The following is a 22,196-nucleotide window of genomic DNA, read 5'->3' as shown; positions in this document are numbered from 1 at the left end:
CATGATGATATGGATGCAGGTGTGTGGATATGAAATAAACCAATAAATAAGAAGCATTTAGTTTGGACTTTTTTTAAATTTCAAATAACCTACCCGATACTGTGAGGAGTCATGAAACTAGAATGTGTGAAAACAGAAGCAACACAGAAGACTAATCAGTCATTTGTGTCTGCCAGGCTTTAAAAGAACCAGAGAAAATACAGAGAGAGAAGTTTATTTAATAAGCAAAAGCAGACACGACATATATCGCTGTTCTCTACCAAGTGCTGCGCTGCTATTATCTCCCACTGAGGATGACGCTTTAAGGCAGCTTGAATCAGCTTGTGGTCTGAAAGCAAAGGGTGGTGTTTGGAGAGATGATTCATCCGACATCAAGATATAAGAAGCCAGAGCCCCAATACGAAAAACATCCTTTAGATAACGAACAAAGCATACATCATGATGAATGTGATTCCGGCAGAATGACTTACAGCTCACTGTGTATGGGCTTTATTGTCATATGTTGTTCCTCACTCTAACCCAATCATGTGCCTTTTATTTCGAACGTAATCTTTTTACCAAAGCAGAAGCGTTATCAGCGCATACAAATCTGTAGCAATGCCAGACGTCCACATCCATTAATGCTGCGGATTTGTGCGACACAGGCCTGAAGGGTAAAGTCAGGGAGGTGGAGGGAATGAGTGGAACACACAGACCACTAAAGACAAGTTGTAACTTGAGACGGTGGAGACGTAATTTAAATCAAGGTAGAAGGACCAGAACATCAGCTTGACTATACTGGGGGTTATTTTCCTTTATAGATAAAACTGGATCTTCTGCTTTACTCTTTGGATTATATTTTCCTTCTCTTGTGTTTAATATAGCAGGATAAATACTCAGCTGACATGTGGGGTGAAATCCAATTTCCTCCAGGTCTAGCTCCACAGGGATTAATGCTATGTTTTGTGTCTTAGGGGGAATAACTCACTCTCTTCTTCTATCTCTGATGGCTAAACATGGTAATAGTGACCAGACTTATGTCAGGGTAGACCCACAGAGTTGGAGATTTAAAGGCAAGATCCTTATCTAAAGAAGTGTGATACGACTTCCACTCTTTTGCAGGCCAGCGAGCGATGTCAAAGGTTAAAGGGCATGAGAGCCTTGTATGTGGAGAGGGGTGGGGGTTGTGGAGTGATCAGGCAGTATAAGTTCCCCCCTGGGGGATGTGTAGGGAACAACATGATATAATTCCTCACAATCCTTTCAGGGGTCACAACAACATTGGGACAAGTAAAGTTAATTAAAACCGATGTTGATAACAATCCTGACAAGGTGACATCTACTGATGTGCATTATTGCTGTAGGAATACCAAATGCTGGCCTTCTAATCCCCAATTTCATATTAATATAATGAGAAAATGATGTTAGTACTAGATATATTTGCTTCTCTCATTTTACTCATAGCCTCTACAGCATTTTTCAGTTTAGTTACTCAAAGAAAGTGTGCAGTCGATGCGTGCATCATTCATCCAGTTAAGAAAACCACAGAAAGCTGATTCTGCCTGATTTAGATTTATCGTAACTTACAACATAACCAAAACCCCCCTTTTAACCCTACGCTGTCATTTTCCATGTAACCTGATGTGCACCTGAAATGTAACCGCACGTCTGGTCCAGGCAGCACGCTGATTGAATGGCATGGAAGGTTACAGTGTAGGTTACGATGTACAGTGGCTTGCAAAAGTATTCGGCCCCGTTGAACTTTTCCACCTTTTGTCACATAACAGCCACAAACATGAATCAATTTAATTGGAATTCCACATGAAAGACCAACACAAAGTGGTGTACACGTGGGAAGTGGAACGAAAATCATACATGATTCCAAACATTTTTTACAAATAAATAACTGCAAAGTGGGGTGTGCGTAATTATTCAGCCCACTGAGTCAATACTTTGTAGAACCACCTTTTGCTGCAATTACAGCTGCCAGTCTTTTAGGGTATGTCTCTACCAGCTTTGCACATCTAAAGACTGAAATCCTTGCCCATTCTTCTTTGTAAAACAGCTCCAGCTCAGTCAGATTAGATGGACAGTGTTTGTGAACAGCAGTTTTCAGATCTTGCCACAGATTCTCGATTGGATTTAGATCTGGGCTTTGACTGGGCCATTCTAACACATGGATGTGTTTTGTTTTAAACCATTCCATTGTTGCCCTGGCTTTATGTTTAGGGTCGTTGTGAACCTCTGCCACAGTCTCGAGTCTTTTGCAGACTCCAAGGGGTTTTCTTCCAAGGTTGCCCTGTATTTGGTTCCATCCATCTTCCCATCAACTCTGACCAGCTTCCCTGTCCCTGCTGAAGAGAAGCACCCCCAGAGCATGATGCTGCCACCACCATATTTGACAGTGGGGATGGTGTGTTCAGACTGATGTGCAGTGTTATTTTTCCGCCACAGCGTTTTGCATTTTGGCCAAAAAGTTCCATCTTGGTCTCATCTGACCAGAGCACCTTCTTCCACATGTTTGCTGTGTCCCCCACATGGCTTGTGGCAAACTGCAAACGGGACTTCTTATGGTTTTCTGTTAACAATGGCTTTCTTCTTGCCACTCTTCCATAAAGGCCAACTTTGTGCAGTGCACGACTAATAGTTGTCTTGTGGACAGATTCCCCCACCTGAGCTGTAGATCTCTGCAGCTCGTCCAGAGTCACCATGGGCCTCTTGGCTGCATTTCTGATGAGTGCTCTCCTTGTTCGGCCTGTGAGTTTAGGTGGACGGCCTTGTCTTGGTAGGTTTACAGTTGTTCCGTACTCCTTCCATTTCTGAATGATCACTTGAACAGTGCTCCGTGGGATGTTCAAGGCTTGGGAAATCTTTTTGTAGCCTAAACCTGCTTTAAATTTCTCAATAACTTTATACCCTGCCCTGTCTGGTGTGTTCTTTGGACTTCATGGTGTTGTTGCTCCCAATATTCTCTTAGACAACCTCTGAGGCCGTCACAGGGCAGTTGTGGAGCTGTTTTACAAAGAAGAATGGGCAAGGATTTCAGTCTCTAGATGTGCAAAGCTGGTAGAGACATAGCCTAAAAGACTGGCAGCTGTAACTGCAGCAAAAGGTGGTTCTACAAAGTATTGACTCAGGGGGCTGAATAATTACACACACCCCACTTTGCAGTTATTTATTTGTAAAAAATGTTTGGAATCATGTATGATTTTCGTTCCACTTCCCACGTGTACACCACTTTGTATTGGTCTTTCATGTGGAATTCCAATAAAATTGATTCATGTTTATGGCTGTTATGTGACAAAAGGTGGAAAAGTTCAAGGGGGCCGAATACTTTTGCAAGCCAGTGTATATTTCAGTCTAAATCAAACTTAAGGTTCCCTCTGCAGTTCAGAGGTGGTCTTTCCCTTTTCACACAAATGCTTCCCTTGACTCCATGCTCAGACCAGCGTTCCTCCCTATCCAGGATATGTACTCATCACTTAAAGACTGTGGCCTGCAGGTTTAAATAGACTGTGGAGTCCAGGCCTAATGAGGAAGCTCTTTTGTGTCGTGGCAGCTGCTTAGCCAGAGGTTGTTTGGTTTCCTTGATGTATAATTCACAGCAATCCTCCTGCCACTTAACCGCATACAGTATATTACTGTGTTTGTGTTGGGGGACCCGATCCTTGGTGTAGCATGTGTTTTCAGAAAATTGGTCTCTTTACGACACATAAGGGCTCGCTAAAGGTTTTCACTTAAGAATCCGTGGTCCTGTCCTTAGGCAGTGGTAACCATACATACATACATTTGTTGCCTAAATCCCTCCATGGGACCAAGGATAAAATCTCTTTCTGAAGCGTCAGAGTCCTGAACTTTGTACAGCCAACATCCCTTTATTGTAGCACTTAATACACTAATCCGAGCAGCTTATCTTCGTCACGGCAAGTTAGTGCTCTACAAGGAGACAGGGCTTGTATGGTTGGCTTCGGTTACCTGAGATGCAGTGGTTTGCTTTGCTGAGCACTGGTTTGGTTTGGGAATGGAGATGCAGGGCTGGTTCTTGTGAGGCCCATCAAGCTCAGAGAAAGATGATTTCAAAATGCATTATGAGTAGGATAATGCAGCCACGTTAACACAACTTTGCAAGGACTCTTTCGACCTTGGTTAAAGCTGTATGATTGAGCAATGATTGAGCAGGATAAAGTACTCACTGCCTGTTCTTATCATCTTGAGGTTTTGGCTAAAAGCCCTCAAAGTGGTGGGAGACAGAGGTTTTGCTCCATGACCCTGTTCTTCCTTGAGATCGTACTCAGGGCTGACGGGACATGCTGTATCTATCAACCAGAGCCTCGAATTCTTGCTCTGTGGCAGCGAGGGCAAAAAGTTTTGGCACACACACACACACACACACGCACAGATCTGGCAATAATCCAACAGGCACATCAATCACCCTTCTCAAGGTCAATGCCCTATCTAGAGCTGCGTCTTTTTTTCTTTTTTTTGGCGTGTTACCCATGCTCCACCTGTTAATTGAGGTTCTTCAGTAATAACTTGTTAGCTTTCCTGTAATCTTTGTGGCAAACGAACAGAAAAGATCCCCTACCACACACGTAACCCTGATTCCCCTGCCTCCCCTCTCACATTGGCAGAGGAGTCTGTGAACTGTCAGTCAGAACATTACTCATGTGAGCTAGTAGATGGAAATGTAGAGGTTTGTTTGCTTTTTTTTAAACCCTCTTTTAAACAGGAGATATTTTTACGAAGACACCAGAATTAACTAATAAGTTATAGACACGTATACATATGACAATGGTTTCAGTAGAGAGACACAAAAAAAGGGGGGAGGAGGGGAGAGTGATTGGTCCAAGTTCATTCGGTTATTGATAGGTTAGCAGGAGGGGAGGGGAGCAGTTTCCTTCCGGAGTTTGGTTGACCTTAACAATCGACAGGCTGCCCTCCAGAAATCAGAAAGCATAATCTACTAACAAGGACCATGCAGAGCTCTCAGGGCCACGGCAGTTCAATTCGAAGGACGAAGGAAAAGAAGCAAAAGAAGGGACGTTTCTGAATCTGCAGAGGGGGTTCTTAAATTTGAATGAATTCTCATGCGGTGCCACGGCCTATAACGGTCAAAAGCACAGTCTATAACGTTAATTTAGAATTTAATATCAACATTTTTGCAGCAATATTTTATCTTTTGTATTTCTCAATACAAATGAAAAGTCTTTTGAGCTTATAATTGATCAAACTATGATCTTTTCTGGGGTCTTTTGTTATAACTGTTTATTTTCTTATCTTGGTTCCACACAGTGGCTGAAGCGTCAGCGCTGACACACTAACATCCCGTGTATTTTTGCTTTTCAATAACGAAAATCCCCCAGACTTTTAAAATATCAAGTCTGGAGGAACACGTGCACCACTTCAATGGGTAACGATATTGAAACGGTTGACAGGCCCTTGTTTCGTTATGATTTGCTAAGCTATGATTGGATGGGATGGCACTCCTGTATGGGAGAAGTTTAGTGTTTGGTTGGCCCCATAAGGATAAAGAGCAGGCTATGAATTGGGGAAACCACGGATGACAAAATGCCATCAACATTCCCGATTTCCTGCGTCCAAGGCATCACCACATCAGTGGCTGTGAAGAATCCCCAGCCCCAGTGACTAAACAATTCACTGTCTTTGTATTGCACAGTCACTCATTGTGTTGCCAAAGCTTGGTCCCCTTCACATCCACAGGCCTGTATCTCTGTATCTCTGTATGGCTGCAGCTGACCTCCTCTCTTTAACCCCTTTGCACCCTTCTCCACACAGTATGAGCATTGTAACAATGAAGGAGATCTTAAAGTTGACTGCGTCTTTTTCTTCGCTGTCAGTGTGGGATTGACTCACTTTCCTGTCATCATTCCGGAATTTGCCCCGGAGATTCCAGGAAAAACCTTCAGAGGTGATTTGGCATGAGTGAGCAGTTCTGGTGGCAAGGGTGACCACAACACTTGCGCTTTCGCTCGTGTCGTCGTTTCGTTGCCAAAAGTTCTGTTCAGAGACTCGGGCTTTTGTCCTCATCGGGATTTATTGCATGTGTCTCTGCCAAACTGAGCCTCTCTCTCACTGATATTATCTTTAAAGCTGCCTAGGGCTGAATTATTGAATAAAGAGAGACATTAATGTAATTTTGCGGCATTGGGTCATTTGTTACATTAGAAAGAAAGAAAGAAAGAAAGTGTACTTTATTATTGTCAGTGTGAGAAAAAAAAGGCAGTTTTGTCACTTTTCTACAATTTATCATTTTGAAATTCTTTACAGGTGATAAAGTCATGCAGGCTGTGACGAGCAACTGATTTTGCATAAGCACTTCAGTTAAAGTTTCACCTTTTGACGGTGTGTTTAACACATTAAAGGTTTTACTTTGACCCAGATTTTACCTGATTGTGAATTTCCCTAACTCTTCCTAAGTCTTTTGAGTGCTTGACCTTACTGTAAAGTAAAACTTGAACATAATAGCTTTTAAATGTATAACTATTAGCTATTAAAGGAAGTTGCGATGGGACTCAAACTCCAATCTTCAAATCAAAAGCTGGGAGTGTGTTACCTCCACTGCACCTGTCTCTATATCTGGATTCTCCTTCCACCGCAACCTTTTTGCCATTTTAAGAATTTTTGCATGTGTCATTTGAAATTGTAGGAAAAAAACAGACTTGTTTCTACATTAAGGGTAGTGATCAACCAGTTGAAAGCAGCTGCACAAGAGAAAATGCATCAGCATGAGATTAGTACACTGGAAAACAAATAAAGAGCTGCAGGAGAGAACGAGATGGAGAAAGCTGGCGAGAGTGGAGCACAGGAGCAGATGCTGAGAATGCGGCCTGGTCGATAAAAGCGATGGAGTTACTCCTCTGCACTCTCGGGTTTCTCTGGTTGACCTCTACGAGTGCTGATCACTTTCTGCAGCAGAACAGTCACTCACACACACACACACACGCAGAAAGACGTGCCCACACGCAGGCACTCTCTACATTCATGGGTGTGTCTAAGGCATGTGTGCAGAAGGAGTAGATGGGTTGCATACAGTAGGAAGTGAGCCAGAGGCCAAAAGACAGATTGACAAAACAAGAGTAACAGCATTCTGCAGTATTTGAAGGGCATTGCTTTGTTTGTATTTGTAACAACTATTATAAAAATAGTTGTGGTTCATTTAATGAATAATGAATAATATACAAATGTCTTTTCAGGTTTTGATGTGCAGGGATTTGTGGTTGTTATGGCTGCAGTCAGGTGGAATGCAGTTACAGAAAGGCAAACTGAGCCCCTCCTGTCTTTTGTGACTAAATCATAAGTCAGGCTTTAAAGTATACGGTGTTGAAACTGCAGCAACACCTGTTTGCACGAGTCCGCAAGCGGTTGGAATGACGAGTTCAGCTCAGGTGTGGCTGCACACACACAAACAAGCACACAGCTGCTGTGAACACAAGCTGCATGCACAGTCCTGCTGCTCTTATATAGTACTTATGTAAAGGGCACAGACCAACAGGTTCTTATTACACGCTTAATGTGCACAAGAGCCTGGATTTCCTGTCACAAGTGAATCACTATCAGACAAAGCAAGCGAGACAACTCTGGTAATTTCACTAACAGCCAGATAATGCTTAACAATAAATATAATAATTGTTTTGATAATTCAAAACCGACTGAGCCTGTCATTTTGACGTCTCCGCAGCTTTCAACTTTTATAGTTTTAATGACAGGCGTGCCGTGCTCTTACCGGAGGAACCCCCCTGGTTTAAACTGTGAGACAAATAATATCCTGTATGCGATATATATACCTAGCATTTACAATAAAGATTAAAAATACACTGATAAAAGATGGGAGGGAAGACAAATAATGCCAGTGAAGCAGCTTCCCTTTGCCACCATTGCCTTATATTGAAAACAGCTTATTATTTAAAGCTTTGTGCAGATTAAGAGTGCTGCCTGCTTACACAAGAGTGCTCATCATGATTAAAACAACATTAAAAAACTTCTAAATCAGGGGTGTCCAGCTCCAGGCCTCGAGGGCCGGTGTCCTGCAGGTTTTAGATATCACCCTGGGTCAACACACCTGAATCAAATCATTAGTTCATTACCAGGCCTCTGGAGAACTTCAAGACATGTTGAGGAGGTAATTTAGTCATTTGAATCAGCTGTGTTGGATCAAGGACACATCTAAAACCTGCAGGACACCGGGCCTTGAGGCCTGGAGTTGGACACCCCTGGTCTAAATGATCATAGGAGTGACTGACAGAAAAGGAATTGCCCAGTAGGAATGAGTAAAAGTGTAGCCAGATGTAATGTGGGGAAAAGACTGAAGGATAAAGAGGAACGATGGAGAGAGGACATATTTTTAGCCGGACAAAGCAGCTCTCTGTCATGGGACGGTGTCTGATTTTGTGTGAGCGTGCGCACGTGTGTGTTGGAAAGTAAAGAAAGTAGAAACAAACACGCTATGGTGGTAACGGTGGCGGTGATGGTGGTGTGTGTGTGTGTGTGTGTATTCTCTATGGTGTGGTACCTAGTATTGAAGAGGGCAGGAAGCAACATGATATCTTGTAGTGATTCACCAGAAGCCTGTTTATATGTATACTATTTCTTAGGCACTTCATCCACTCATAAAGGTATAATATATCCACCAGTTTAGCAGCAACCCACACACGTATAATATAACTGGCTCTTGTTTTGTTTTGTTTCTGTCATCCATACTTTTTCCTTTACATATCAATGAGAGCAGGATGCCAGATTTACAAAGTCTTGTTAGCTATCAGTACATATGAATGGGATAAAAAAAAAAAATGATGATACAGACTTTCCAAAAGTTATTGAACTGGATGGATGATGAGCCTCAAGTTTTTAGAGCCTCATCTGTAAATCTAGGTTTCAGCTGTCTCTGATGCTACTAGATCTCTAGTATTGTGCAACTCCCCATAAAGCCACAAAAAAGCACTATATATGCAAAGTTTCCAAGATCTTTACAGTTTGGCTTTAAATGCAACAAGCAAGATGAGTTAGTATATGGAAGCGTGAAGACCAGGGATGTTGTGGCTTTGGCAATAATACTCGAAAATGGTTTCAAGTAAGTCGTGTTAAGTGAGTTAAAGCACCGGAAACAGAAGCATGTGGCTTACTGAGCTAAGCAGGAGGCAAAACTGGCAAAGAACCAACAATAACAAGGTAACACGAAGACAAACAGGCATCTGGGCTGCTTGTAAATACCTAACAGGGTTAAAAAAAAAACTGCACACAAAACAAATGTTTTCGCTGTGTGTCAAGTGTCAAATGAGTACGGCACTGAGAATTACATTTACAGCTCATAGGCTTCAGGTTAATGGGGCACAAGTGTCATCCTAAGACAAGTTAGTGAGAAAAAGCTGTGGCCTTAAAGGTTAATGATTAAGAATCATCGACGTAGATTTGATGTTCAGTTAATTGTTGTTACCATAAAGTGCTTCCTCAAATTTCCTTCAGCTAAAATCCCCGCAGCAGCTCAGCACATCGATCTAAGTTAGCTCTCATTAAAAATGTTTTCGCCTCATTAGTAAAAAATGGATGCCTTGCACTCAGCGGCTCTCCTGAGGTATTTAGAGCCCTCTGAAACCAACAGCCTGATTTCCTGTCCATGCTGTGAGTAACTGTAAGTAAGTGACAGGCGAGGATAGGTTTCCGCATCCGCGGCGAGGAGCGAATGTGTCTGCTAATGGTTGGAGGAATGTGGGCAGGACTGGATGGACCAACTTGCTCTTACCATCGTTAATGGCTCCCTGGGGAGAGGGGAGGGTGGAGGATGGGGTATGACCAAGTGTTGTGGGAGTGCTTGTTGTGTTTGTCAGCATAATAAGTATTTATTGTTACACTTGCTGTGGTGAAAAGAGGCAAAACAGTAAAAGTAACACAGAAATATGTGATCTGCCAAGTTACCACTTGTATCTGTAGCTATATTTAAACTTTGCAAACCATTTTCCGGTCACATTGCTGTGCTGGGAATGTCCTAGTCCGTGGAGTATCAAACAAACTGCTACTATTTATGAAAAAACAACCTTGGTCTGGATGTGTTTGCTGCTGTTTTTCTTTTCCAAATAACAAAATCCTTTGATTTGATTTCATTAGAAATGAAGTTAATTCTTGAAATTCATTTATGTTGTGAGGTCACTTTTAGCGTTTCCGATTTGAGCAAAAGTGCACTGACCCGAGCTGCAGCACAGTTAAATCTGTTTAAATCAATAATTTAATTTCAAGAATGAATAGGTGAGTTTGTGTCATGCGTTGCTGCTTGACAAACTCAGAGTTTAAATCTCACTCTGCATTTCCTCTCAGTTTTTATAGAGGAAGCAGAAAGTTGTATTTCTATTTTTGGAAATAAGAAGTGCCCTATCTTGTGTTAGCAGACCGCAGATGTGTTTACCAGTCCTTCTACTGAGATATAATTTACAATTACTGTTACACAATGCTCAGAAGACCTTGTGTAACAGCTCTCAGTCTATAAATGGGGTAGTTTCGTATTAGTACACATTTAAATAAGTAATTGCTGTCACGGTCTGGCTGGGGCAGACCGTATGTGTTGCAGAGGAGGACTCAAACGCAGACCAAAACGTAGTGTGGATAAACAAAACAAGCCGTTTATTGAGGCTAGCAACGAGGGTAAAAATAATCGGGCATCGGTGAAAACTAAACAATAACCTAAACTGGGTGAACTAATAACAAAACATGAAAAACCTTAACCATAGTGAACTGACATGGGTACCTGGAGATGAGACATGGATGAGCAGACGACCTGACAACAAATGACTGAAAGCACACGGACTAGGCCAGACTTTGACCACGTCACTCCAAAACCTTCATTTTGTTTTTGAGCTACTCTGAGGTAAACCTGCTGATGTTTCTTGGATCATTGTGCTGCTGCATAACCCGAGTGAGCTTGAGTTTCAGGGAATAAACTGATGGCTGGACATTCTCATCCAGGATGTTTTGGTAGAGAGCAGAATTCATCGTTAGAGCAAGTCATGCAGGTCCTGAAGCAAAAAAGTAGCCTCAGTCCATCAGACTACCACCACCATGTTTGACTGTTGCTCTGATGTTCTTTTTATTAAATGCTATGTTAGTTTTATACCAGATGTAACAGGGATCAAGTCTTCTAAAATGTTCAACTTTTCTTTCATTCACAGAATATTTTTCCAAAGGTTTGGGGATCATTGAAATAGTTTTTAGGCAAATGTGAGAAAAGCTTTTGTGTCCTTTTTGGTCAGCAGTAGTTTCCTCTTTGGAGCTCTCCCATGGATGCCATTTTTGCCTCTTTCTTAATAATAATGTATACTTTATTGATCCCCGTGGGGAAATTACTCTCTCTGCATTTGACCCATTCATTCAGTGAAGCAGTCGGCAGCCAATAAGGAGGCACACTGGGAGCAGTGTGTAGGGACGATACCTTGCTCAAGGGTACCTCGGGGTAGCCGTTCAGTGGATTTGAACCCCTGACCTTCCAATCATGGGGTCACCAGTCTACCTACTGAGCTATCCCTGCCCTTATTGTTGAATCATGAACTCTGACCTTAACTGAGGCAAGTGAGGCCTGCAGTTCTGTTGTTCAGGGTTTATTTGTGACCTCCTGAATGCGTCTTGGTAGGCCGGTCTCTCCTGGGAAGGTTCACCAGTTTTTTAACTTTTCTACATTTGTGTATAACGGCTCTCACTGTTGTTCACTGGAGTCCCAAAGCCTTAGAAATGTCTTCGTAACTCTTTCTGACTGATAGATGTCAATGACTTTGTTTCTTAACTAATCTTGAGTTTAGATTTATTGAATCAACAGGTCTGGTAGTAATCAGTGCTGTTTGTGGCTTAACCCAGCTTTCCAAAAGCTCTGGTCATCACAGATAAAATCATTATTTAAAAAAAATACATTTTATATTTACTTGGGTTATCTTTGTCAGATATAAAATCAAATATTAAATCCAATATAAAATTTGTATGATGATCTGACAAATGTGACAAATATGAAATAGAAACCTAAGACATGAGGAAGTGATGAAAATATTCCATGACACTGAAAGAAGGACAGAAGAGGGAAAAACTGCATTTTTTCATTATAATTTTTGAAATGAAGCATTGATATTGTGTCAGTACTGCACATGATAATGTGTAGATTATGTGTAGATTATGATATTAATTATATAATAATATGTATATAATATTATGAAGTAGATTTTTGTTCCCGTAATGGCAAGACATGCAATAAAAGTTTAGATGAATTTCAATCATAAATAAAATATATTTTTTGATATTTCTTAAGTAATTAGCTCTAGCCACAGCACAATCACAAAGCTAAAGGAAAGGAAATACTGGACTGACGTTCAGCACAGGGACGGCCTGCTGGGTATTAAAACTGCCAGCTTTCTCCTTTTTAACGGTAAATGATCCAAGTGGTCAAAAATAAATGTTTAACAAAACTGTGAATGTTTTAATTTCCTGTTGCTGTTCTATCTTCACAAAACTCAAGAATTTCTCTCTGTGCATATTTGTCCTTTACAGGTCAGTCCACCACAGGGTCTCTATTTACTTTCCCCCCCACTACCAGTGATGACTTAACATATGAACCCGTACCAGAGGTCCCCACAGACAGCAGCACCACCACCACCACTAGTGGTGATTCCCAGCAGCAGTTCTACAAGGGTCTGAATGATAAACTCATCCCCATCTACTGCTCCATCCTGGCAGCTGTTGTTGTTGGATTAGTGGCCTTCATCATCTTCAAGAGGTGAGGACTAAGCAGGAAACACACTGAAAAGTAGACATATTGAGCAAAATACCATCTCAAGGTACCTGATGACCCACTGCAACTACAAGAAAAAAGCAGAGTTTCAGAAACTTCAAATTTTGGCATCTGTCAATGTCATAAAGCCTAAATCATAACTAAAACCTGATGCTCATTTATGACCCTCATTCCCAAAAATATGGCACACTGGGTAAAATATAAAAACAAACAAACCCAGAATACAATGATTTACAACTCTGATCTCAAATTAGAGGTGTCACCTCTTCTTTTATAATCAGTCTGTAAATGCGTAAATGAGAGAGGAATTTTGTCCCATTCGTGTATGATACAGATTCCATCTGCTCAGTCCTGGGTTATCTTTGTTGTATTATTTTTATTCCCTTCATGAGACTCTAAGTTTTCAGTTGGTGAAAGGCTTGGACTGCAGGCAGGCCAGCTCAGCACTCAGACTCTTCTACTATGAAGTCATGCTGTTTTAATAGATGCAGTGTGCTGTTTAGCATTGTGTTTCTTAAATATGGAAGACCTTCCCTGAAAAAGACGCCATCTGGATGGGGGCATACGCTGCTCTAAAGTATTTATATGCCTTCCAGCACAGATGGTGCCTTTCCAGAATGTACGTCGCCAGTTCCACAGGCATGAATGCCGCCCTCTTACCATCAGACTTTTCTACTGATGGTCCCTCTCCTCTTTAGTCTGGAGGATGAGGCATCCATGTTTTCCAAAAAGAATTAAAGAATTAAAGAATTACAGAACAGTTTTTCACTTTCCTTCAGTCTATTTTAAACTAGCACAGAGAAGATAGCAGCATTTGTAAGTCATGTGTCTTTCTCAAATGCTTTAAAGCATTCACAATTTTACCTTTTGGAATATAAGTCTGAGTTATAAAAGACAGCTTCTCAGTCTTGAGGAGAAAAGCATCACTCAATTCACCTCAGTTACACTACTGGGTTTGGGGCGAATGAGGACTTATATGCATTGTCATCATCTGATATGTGCAGAAATGTAGAACGCACCTATTCAGGTCCTTTTTTTGGTTCGCTACATATGTGTGCTACGGTGACAATCTAACCTTACTGTACCTGGGAATAAAAGCTGATAGGAAAAATAAACGCATTAGTCTGAGTGTGCAGTTATGTATGAGCTACAGAAATATGTGGAAAAATCATATCTGATTAAATTTGCCCTCATCTACTTTAAAACAGTGCTTGGTAGGGATGGGTACCGGTATCCGGTGCCATTATGGCACCGGTTCTGACATAAACGGTAGTAACCAGACCGAAAAGCAGTGCACATTTCGGTGCTTTATTTTCCTGAAATGTCATACACTTTGGATTCCAGCCAATCATTTTACCTTTGCAAGCGTAGCAGGCGGGCCCAGGTACGTACGTTCTTTTAGAGCAGAGCTACAGATTAAAAACGCCCAAGGCGAAGCGGTCAAAAGTCTGGCTGTACTTCACAGCAAAAGAAAGTGGGAAACAGCTAAACATGAGAGGTTTTTGGACAATGTTTGTGTTCTTCATTCTTTAAGCACCGGTTTGAGCACCGTTTAAGCACCGGCACTGTTTCAAAAGTACCGGTTTGGTACTGGTATCGGATAAAACCTAAACGATACCCATCCCTAGTGCTTGGAAGCTGTGGCCACTTGGATTAGATTATCTTCTATTTCAGGGCGAGCCTCAAACACACTAACAGCATTTTTGTTTTGCTTTTGTTGGACATCAACCATAAAATTTATGTTGAACGGTCAGTGTTTTGACACAACTTCCAGGAAGAGATCTAAAAGTAGCGGGAGCGTTAATGCTAGAAGCAGTTGAAAGGTGCACAGTTAGATGAAGTGGAATCGAATTTGATATGGGTTTGTAGTTTTTTGCCCCTCAGCCTACAGAATCTACTGAAAATCTCAGATGAATTTGAATCTCAGTGACCTTGACCTCAAGGTCAAGTTTCCTCAAAATCTTGTGAGAGGTTAGTGCAGAAGTCATCTGTGCTATGATGAGATCTGTTATGTTTTACTTTCATATTTACTGTAGAATAAATGGCTACATGAAAATGGTATCATTCCAAGAAATGGCTGAAAATGTTTGGGTTAAAAAAATAATATTAATAAGATTTTATTAAAAGGGTAATGAGACTGGTAAACACTATGTCCAGCGAAGACACGAATAACAATAGAAATAAAGGAGCTAAATTCCGGTAAATGAGAAAAACACCCATATTGCAGCCTTATGGAGACACACAACAACACAGTAGGCCTGCTCTAACAGTGTACGTGAAAGATACTCATACTGAACCCATACAGTTATAATCCAGCTGCAGCTCACTGATTATATGCTGTGTACGTAACATAATTTAAAAAGGGGAAACCGGTTTGTGTGTTAAGAGTTCTGGTATGATGAGTCTCTGTGCTGATTCGTTCACATACAGGTGGAACAGCTGCAAGCAGAATAAGCAAGGAGCCAACAACTGCACCCCCAACCCGAACCAGACCCCGTCACCCGAGGGGGAGAAGCTACACAGTGACAGTGGCATTTCTGTGGACAGCCAGAGTCTGCAGGAGCAGCAGGGCCAGAATCAGGCACAAACAGGTTAAAACTCATCCACAGTATAACGACACAGGGGCCGCTGTCATAGCCCTGAGAAACACGATAGCCCTCATTTATCAAACTAATGTGCTTAAACTGGGTGTAAACATATGATAAGTCTGATGGACAGCAAACCAGAAATTTGGGTTTCAGGGCAAGTACATAAACCGTAGGCTGCACCCTAAACAGTGTCAACCTTATTTTTCTTACGAAAAGAGGCCCACCCTCCCCTCTCTCAGGAAAACTTACTTACTGTAGCAAATCAGCAGGAGAGGATTACAACAGTGATGAAGCCTTCAGACCTTCAGTGTTGTTTTAGCAGATCAGGTCCTGAAAAACCTGTTTATATTTGGAAAAACACAATTAGAAGTAGATTTGATATCTTAAAGTGTAATCTGTAGTATTGGGACCAATGATGGATTCTTTTCTTGTAGTTCATGCAAAGCAGTTACTTAAAATGTTAATGTTCACTTCTTGTAAGGCGCACCCATAGCCTGCACAGGCATATTCAGTTTAGAAGCAGGTCTCTCTTGTAAATGAGACATTGAGTCTCAGTGAGATTACCTGAACAAATAAAGGTTAAATGAAAATAAAAAATAAATAGAGCTTAATTAAAAATCAGCCAAGGAAACCATGTGATCTATTTTTAAATCACATAGAGGTGAACAGCTGAAGGCATCAACTCTGTTAGTCCCATTCTCATAAGTGGAATATCTCTGAGTACATTTCTTTGACCCTGTAAACAACCATTAGACAATTGACAGAAAATTCTTTTTTTTTTTTACACTGGATTGTTTATTGAACCTTCCGACAATAAAAATGTATTATAATTACTAAATCTTGCATTTTTTGTGCATTTTTTTTCTACATTGATGATGTAGAGGTCTCAGAACCTCACAAGAACTAATGTATCAAATATGATACGTGTCGCATTACAAGGTTAAATTCGAAACAAACCTTTGCTTTCTATAGTTTGTATGCAGACTGTGCAGATTTGTCAGATTCTTCTTTAATGGGGATTAAATGAAGAAAATGCTTCTTGTTCTGAACTTATTCACCTTGCTCTTATATGTCACGGTTTTGGGACTCATCACTTGGACCTGTGCAGTAATAATTATTTCAATCAGGGATTTGACGGATGAGGATGAACTAATTATCATATGGAGTTCAAAGATCAAAATCATCAAAGCCTCACAAAACTTTCAAAATCATAAGAAATTTTACACAAAAAACTCATAGTAAAAAAATGAAGTGATGTCAGAGTGTCATCATAATGTTTTCTGTCCTATTCAACACCATACACTATGTCAGTCTGGCTGTACAAACTGCAGTTTGGCTGCCAGTAAAGGCATGAAACCATAAATAAGTAATTTTAGTTTGGCAAGCTCTGGGAATTTTATTAATGAGGCACTCCTGAGATATTGTAGGGCAATGAATTTACTTAAACCGCAAAAGCCATCTGAAATATACAGACCGCTTTTATAAATATTAAAGAGTGAAGTCCCTTGCTGCCGGAGTTATTATTGCACAGGACAAAGTGATGAGTCCTAAAACCATGATCTGTCAGAGCAAGGTGAATAAGTTGGGAACAAGAAGCATTTTCTTCATTTAATAGCCATTAAAAGTGAATCAGAGCTTGTTGTTTGACACTGATATTGACAAAGAATGTACTGTCTGCATAAAAACTATATTTAGAAAGTAATCCGATTAGTAATGATGACTCACAGTCCTGTAGTTATTTGTGCACAGCTGCCATCGCTCTGTGGATCACATCAAGTGAATAAAATATTTTCTTTGTTCAATAAGATATTATGCTGTTATCTGTGTGCTTAAACTTAAATAAAAATGCATAATTGTGTTTGTTTTTTTCCTTTTGCAGTCGTCAACATCGATGAAGAGCCTTGTTTGCTTCTTCCCCTCCACACCAGAGAGAAAGTGGAGAAGCTGCTGTTTAGGGCTGTGGACGGAGAAGACTGCGACCACATGCACGACAGCGACTGGAGCAGCTTGGCGGCTCTTCTCGGATACGAGGAGGAGCGGATCGCGACCTTCCAGCAGGAAGAGCATCCGGTCTGTGCCCTCCTGTCTGACTGGGCGGGAAAGGACTGTGCCAGCATCGAAGCTCTGTGCACGGCGCTGCGCAAAATCAATCGTGAAGACGTCGCTCAGAGCCTGGTGCTCAGCCCAAGTGCCGCTAAAACAACAGCCACTTCTGTAGTGTGATTTTTGTTTATTTTTAAAGCTCAACAGTGATTTCACATGTTAACACCTGAACCTTAAAATATTCCTCTGTGGCCTCCTATTCCTCTACGCTATATTCACTTATGAAGCTACCAATCACAGTGATGATCCAGTGCTGTGAATCCAGAAAAATCATGTCAAATTAAGGGATAATACAGGGAATCAGACAAACACTGACAGATAGATATCGCTATGTGAAACCAAATCTGCATTTATCCACAAAATATACAGCAAATTTGCAAAGAAAGAAGCTTAAAAAACAAATGTCTGTAATTACTCCACTGGATATCTACCTGCCTGAAGTTAAGGTTTTTTTTAAATCTTGACTCTTATTCTTTCTCCAGTTTGGTCCTCTGCATCTTTAATATTATCTTCATCCAGCCATTGCTACCCTTTCATAAGTCTGTGTTGTACTTTCCCATCTCTGCTACCAAAGATTTTCCTCAGACACTAACTCACAAGTTATATTGTTTTAATGCCATGTTTAAGTACACTGTTTAAATTTAAGTTGACAAATGGCTTGAACCTGTTACTCCTACTGGACGAGGCCTGCATACCACTGAATGTCTGGATCTTTGCAAATGTGACAACCTGAGGAAGTGATGTTTGGATACATTTCAATGAACTTGTTCTCTTTCCAAAAAAAAAGGAAGGAAAAAAAAACTTTTACCGTCCTTTTAAATATTTGTATTAGATCTAAGAGATGGAGCAGTAGCGTTTATCTCAGTGTCAGCTTCCTCTTAATCGGCTTCTGGACTCCTTTTTTCCCCCAGCAAGTGCTAACTGCCTGGACTTTGGGGCTGACTGTGGGGCCAGGTCACTGATGGAGGCAACGTGACTCCAGCCTGTGTGCTCAGACCTGTCTACCTAACAGAAACTCAGAGAGAGACTCCATGCTGACCCAGAAAAGGGAAAGACCTAGAATTCAAAACATAAGTAACAACCATGTATACAATATGTAGATATGCAGGCAAATGCACACGCCAGATATAGACATACTTGAAATAGATACCCAAATACAGTATCTAGGTTTGCATGCATGTAGTGTACATATACACACACAAACGCATACACAGTTAGCTCATGTATGCATTTACAGTCTTGTTCATAGTACAGGACACAGAAATGATCAGATCCTGCCATATATGGTATGGAACATTGTGACAAAGGGACCATATACTGTTTGTTGTCATTAATAGTAGCCAATATTAGATATCTGTGTGCCTAATTATGTTAACAATTATATGATTTGTAATTTGCGCTGTAGATAATGAAATACTACATTAACAGTAAACAGCATGCACAAAGTAGCAACTCATTGTCAGCCAGTTATCCGGTAAATAAACTGCTGTAAATGATTAGGAAGCAAAAGAAAAATGACAGGATTTTCAATTTTTTCTCTTAATTTCTCAGGGTGTCTCATTTAACTGTGATATTACATTTATTTGATTTGTTATAGCACCCTACAACTAACAAAAACACAAAGGAGACTGTGTTTATCCAGGGCAATGATTCTCGCAACTGACAATCCTTCAAACAGACTAATAAGACAGAGAAAGAAAAAAAGAAGAGGGTGTCTAGTTTCTTCTTTGTTTGGGAACAATGACCTCCGGATAAAAGGCAAGTCAGTGGAGACACAAGTTGAAGGATGTGGGATGAATTCAGACAAGGGCAAGTGGAAAAGTTTTGGATTACTTAAATGTAAAGGGGAAACCCAGGAATCGGCAGTTGCATTAATTAGACTGTTTAATTGTATGCATTCATCTCTTCAGTGCATTATGCGCTCTCTGCATTGTGTTTTGTTCTGCCAGCTTGGTTAGGATTTATCAAAACATATTCAATTTTGTGTTTATGTTGATATTTAAAGCTTCAACTCTTTGGATTTTTTTTTCATTGGAGAATTTTTGAAGGATTAATTAGCTTGCTACATAAAATCCTCGTCCTCACCAACCTCAGTTGCTACTGAGTACAGATTGTCACTAATCGCTAGCATACTGAGCTTCATGCTGTAGTGTTACTTTAAATGAAGGTATTCTCATTACTCTGTAAGGGTTGTTGTATTTAATTCTCAAATAACAACTGTACATGGTATTATATTTCTGTTTTTGTCCTATAGATTGTAGCACTTAAATGTGTAATCATATATTTACATTTTGCATCACAAATGCCTTTCCAGGCGGCTAATGTGATTTTTGCTTTTAGCTATACTGTATTTTTTTGTAACTTGTAAATATTATTTTTTATTGATTTCAATTGTAAATAATTTGTCTTTTTCTACATTTTATCTTAGTTAAAGCCTGGAAGTGGCCACTGTATAATACTTGTATGTGAACAGGACTATATTACAATTCTAGGGCTGTTGACAAAAGGAACAAAAGAACAGCCACGCCTCATTAAGGCAGTTAACAAATTATTCAGTTCTACTAACATAAAGAAAAAGACTAAATTCAATCTACATTTCATATAGTTCAGGATTAAACAGATTCTAATGCTCCAGTTAGACACCCAGCCAAGTAACCCTTAGGTTAAAGCATAATTAAAATAATAAGCTGCAATATCATTCAAAAGATTAGATTTTAGGGACACTAAAGAAACAATACTAAAACGAAACAATGATATAACATTTTTATCCCCTTTCTTGCTAAGAATTAGATGCCATGAGCGATACAATGGGTGTTACTATATGGAATGTAATAAATGAAGCTACAAAGACAGGAACAAGTATTGCCTCTGGGAAAACCTAAAAATAACTAGATTCATTGTTGCAGGAGGTTGTGCACCATACCGCTTGAGCTATTATCTTTAGACAGAACTAGACCAGTCAAGCCAAGCTCCTTCAATTTCTATCACACATTTAAAAACAAACTTTTCGTGTTTTCAATTCAATGGAAATAGAAAGAGAGAAATGCAAAACAAGCTAGCGGTTCCAGTTCATGCTAAGCCACTGGTTCTTAGACTGGCAGCCAAAGTATCCACCACATACAGTGAACACATTAAAATGCAACAAATACAAAGTCAAACAATGTCACATGATATACAATATAGTTGTACACATACCTACAAAAGGAAAAAAAACATCAGTGGCGGGAAAACGTCCACGTCTGCGTCTACACATTCCTATTGATGGTTTTAAATTTTACATAAGCTGCATGTTTGTTTGTTTAACTTTAGGCCTTTCTGCAAATTGAACAAAATGTAGTTGAAATACTGTCTAGAAAAATAAACATGGCTAATGGTAATCTACGGTACTTTTCTTTGTTATTGATTAAACTTGTGAGCTAAGCTAGCTGCCTGCTAAGCTAAATCAGCTGTCTGCTAGCTGTAATAAGATGAGAGTATTTTGCCTTCCTAAAACATTTAACGGATTATTTAATTAAAAACCATTCTTCCTAAATAAGTCATTAATCGATTATATGTAATTATCAGTTATATATAATCGGTTAATAATCTGTTATATTAACCACTAACCGATAGTTGTACCAATATTCATAAATACTATTACATGTGTATATGTGATATACTATTGCACTGCATAGGTTATATATCATAAAGGCACATCTTTCAAGGGGGGAACTAGGCTGATAGAGTGATTTAAGCCTCATTTGTCTTGAATGTCTTAAAAATTTGCACCAGCTCATTTGCTAATGTGAGAGTTAAAGCTCTTTGCCTAAAACCTTACAAGCTTTCCTGACCAATAACAAAATGTTTCACACGAAACTGTCAATATAAACTTTAATCTGGTAAATTAAGTCTTTTTCTTCTTGGAAACTGCAGGAACCAGAGCACTTGAATAACTGTAGGGCCTCTTCTCTGCTTTGGTTTTATGATGCTTAAGGGGATTATTTTAGTTTAATAGTTTTGCTCAATGATATCCACCACAATAGAATGACCTTCCTTGAAAGCTCTTTCTTCATTGTACCAAAAGATGGTAAACACAATAAAATGTATGTGTGTCCTTCTATCAGAAGCTACAATTGAATATGGATGCTTTTCCCTGAATAATATTTGTTGATTCTGAGGGCTAAAAGTAACCATGAAATGAGGGTTGTGCGTAAAAGGCTTTCTTTTGAGGGTAAATCCCTGGTAATGTAGCTCATAGTGACTCATAGCAGAACCAGGACTGAGCTGTACACATCTGAAAATCACTGTTCCTTGTATACAAATACATATACTGCTCTGTACTTAATGTGAATTTGCTAAAAACCTACTGCAGACAAGCAGTAAAACCAATAATAAAGCTTTTAAAGGCACTCATCTTCTGTATTGATCCAACAACACACAAACACAAATATGCACATTAGAAATTAGATGTACTCAATTAAATAAATAATTATCTGAATATATAGGACAATTATTATTTTTTGTATTTATTTAATCATATGGGTTGATAATTTCATAAATATGCTTTTAAGTGGCATAGTCTACTTTCTATTTTTCTCTGTCTTTAAATTTGCACGAGCAAACAGTATAGTACTTTAAGCTTTTGGTAATACTTTTTAGACTTTAGTGCTCATATTTATGTATCTTAACGATTTTAGAATGGTTAGATCTTGGAAAAGCAATGTATTGTTTTGCATTTTGTCCGAAGGAGAAGGCCTGTGCATTTTTTCTCC

The 22,196-nt window shown here is 39.8% G+C and overlaps 1 protein-coding gene across 1 annotated transcript in view; it reads left to right on the top strand.

Annotated features, from left to right (window-relative positions):
* The window catches only part of ngfrb (nerve growth factor receptor b), a 38,238-nt gene extending 16,405 nt beyond the window's left edge, over positions 1–21,833 (top strand). Inside the window, exons 4-6 of the mRNA XM_004575440.5 lie at positions 12,514–12,739; positions 15,185–15,345; positions 17,222–21,833. Coding sequence (XP_004575497.2) covers positions 12,514–12,739; positions 15,185–15,345; positions 17,222–17,565 — 731 coding nt within the window. The 3' untranslated portion in view covers positions 17,566–21,833. The remainder of the gene's footprint in view (positions 1–12,513; positions 12,740–15,184; positions 15,346–17,221) is intronic.
* The last annotated feature ends 363 nt before the right edge of the window (positions 21,834–22,196 follow it).

This window comes from Maylandia zebra, linkage group LG8 (assembly GCF_041146795.1).
Source record: "Maylandia zebra isolate NMK-2024a linkage group LG8, Mzebra_GT3a, whole genome shotgun sequence".
NCBI classification, from domain to species: domain Eukaryota; kingdom Metazoa; phylum Chordata; class Actinopteri; order Cichliformes; family Cichlidae; genus Maylandia; species Maylandia zebra.
The sequence above is the reverse complement of the archived record's forward strand: the minus strand, read 5'-3'. Positions and strand labels throughout refer to the sequence as shown.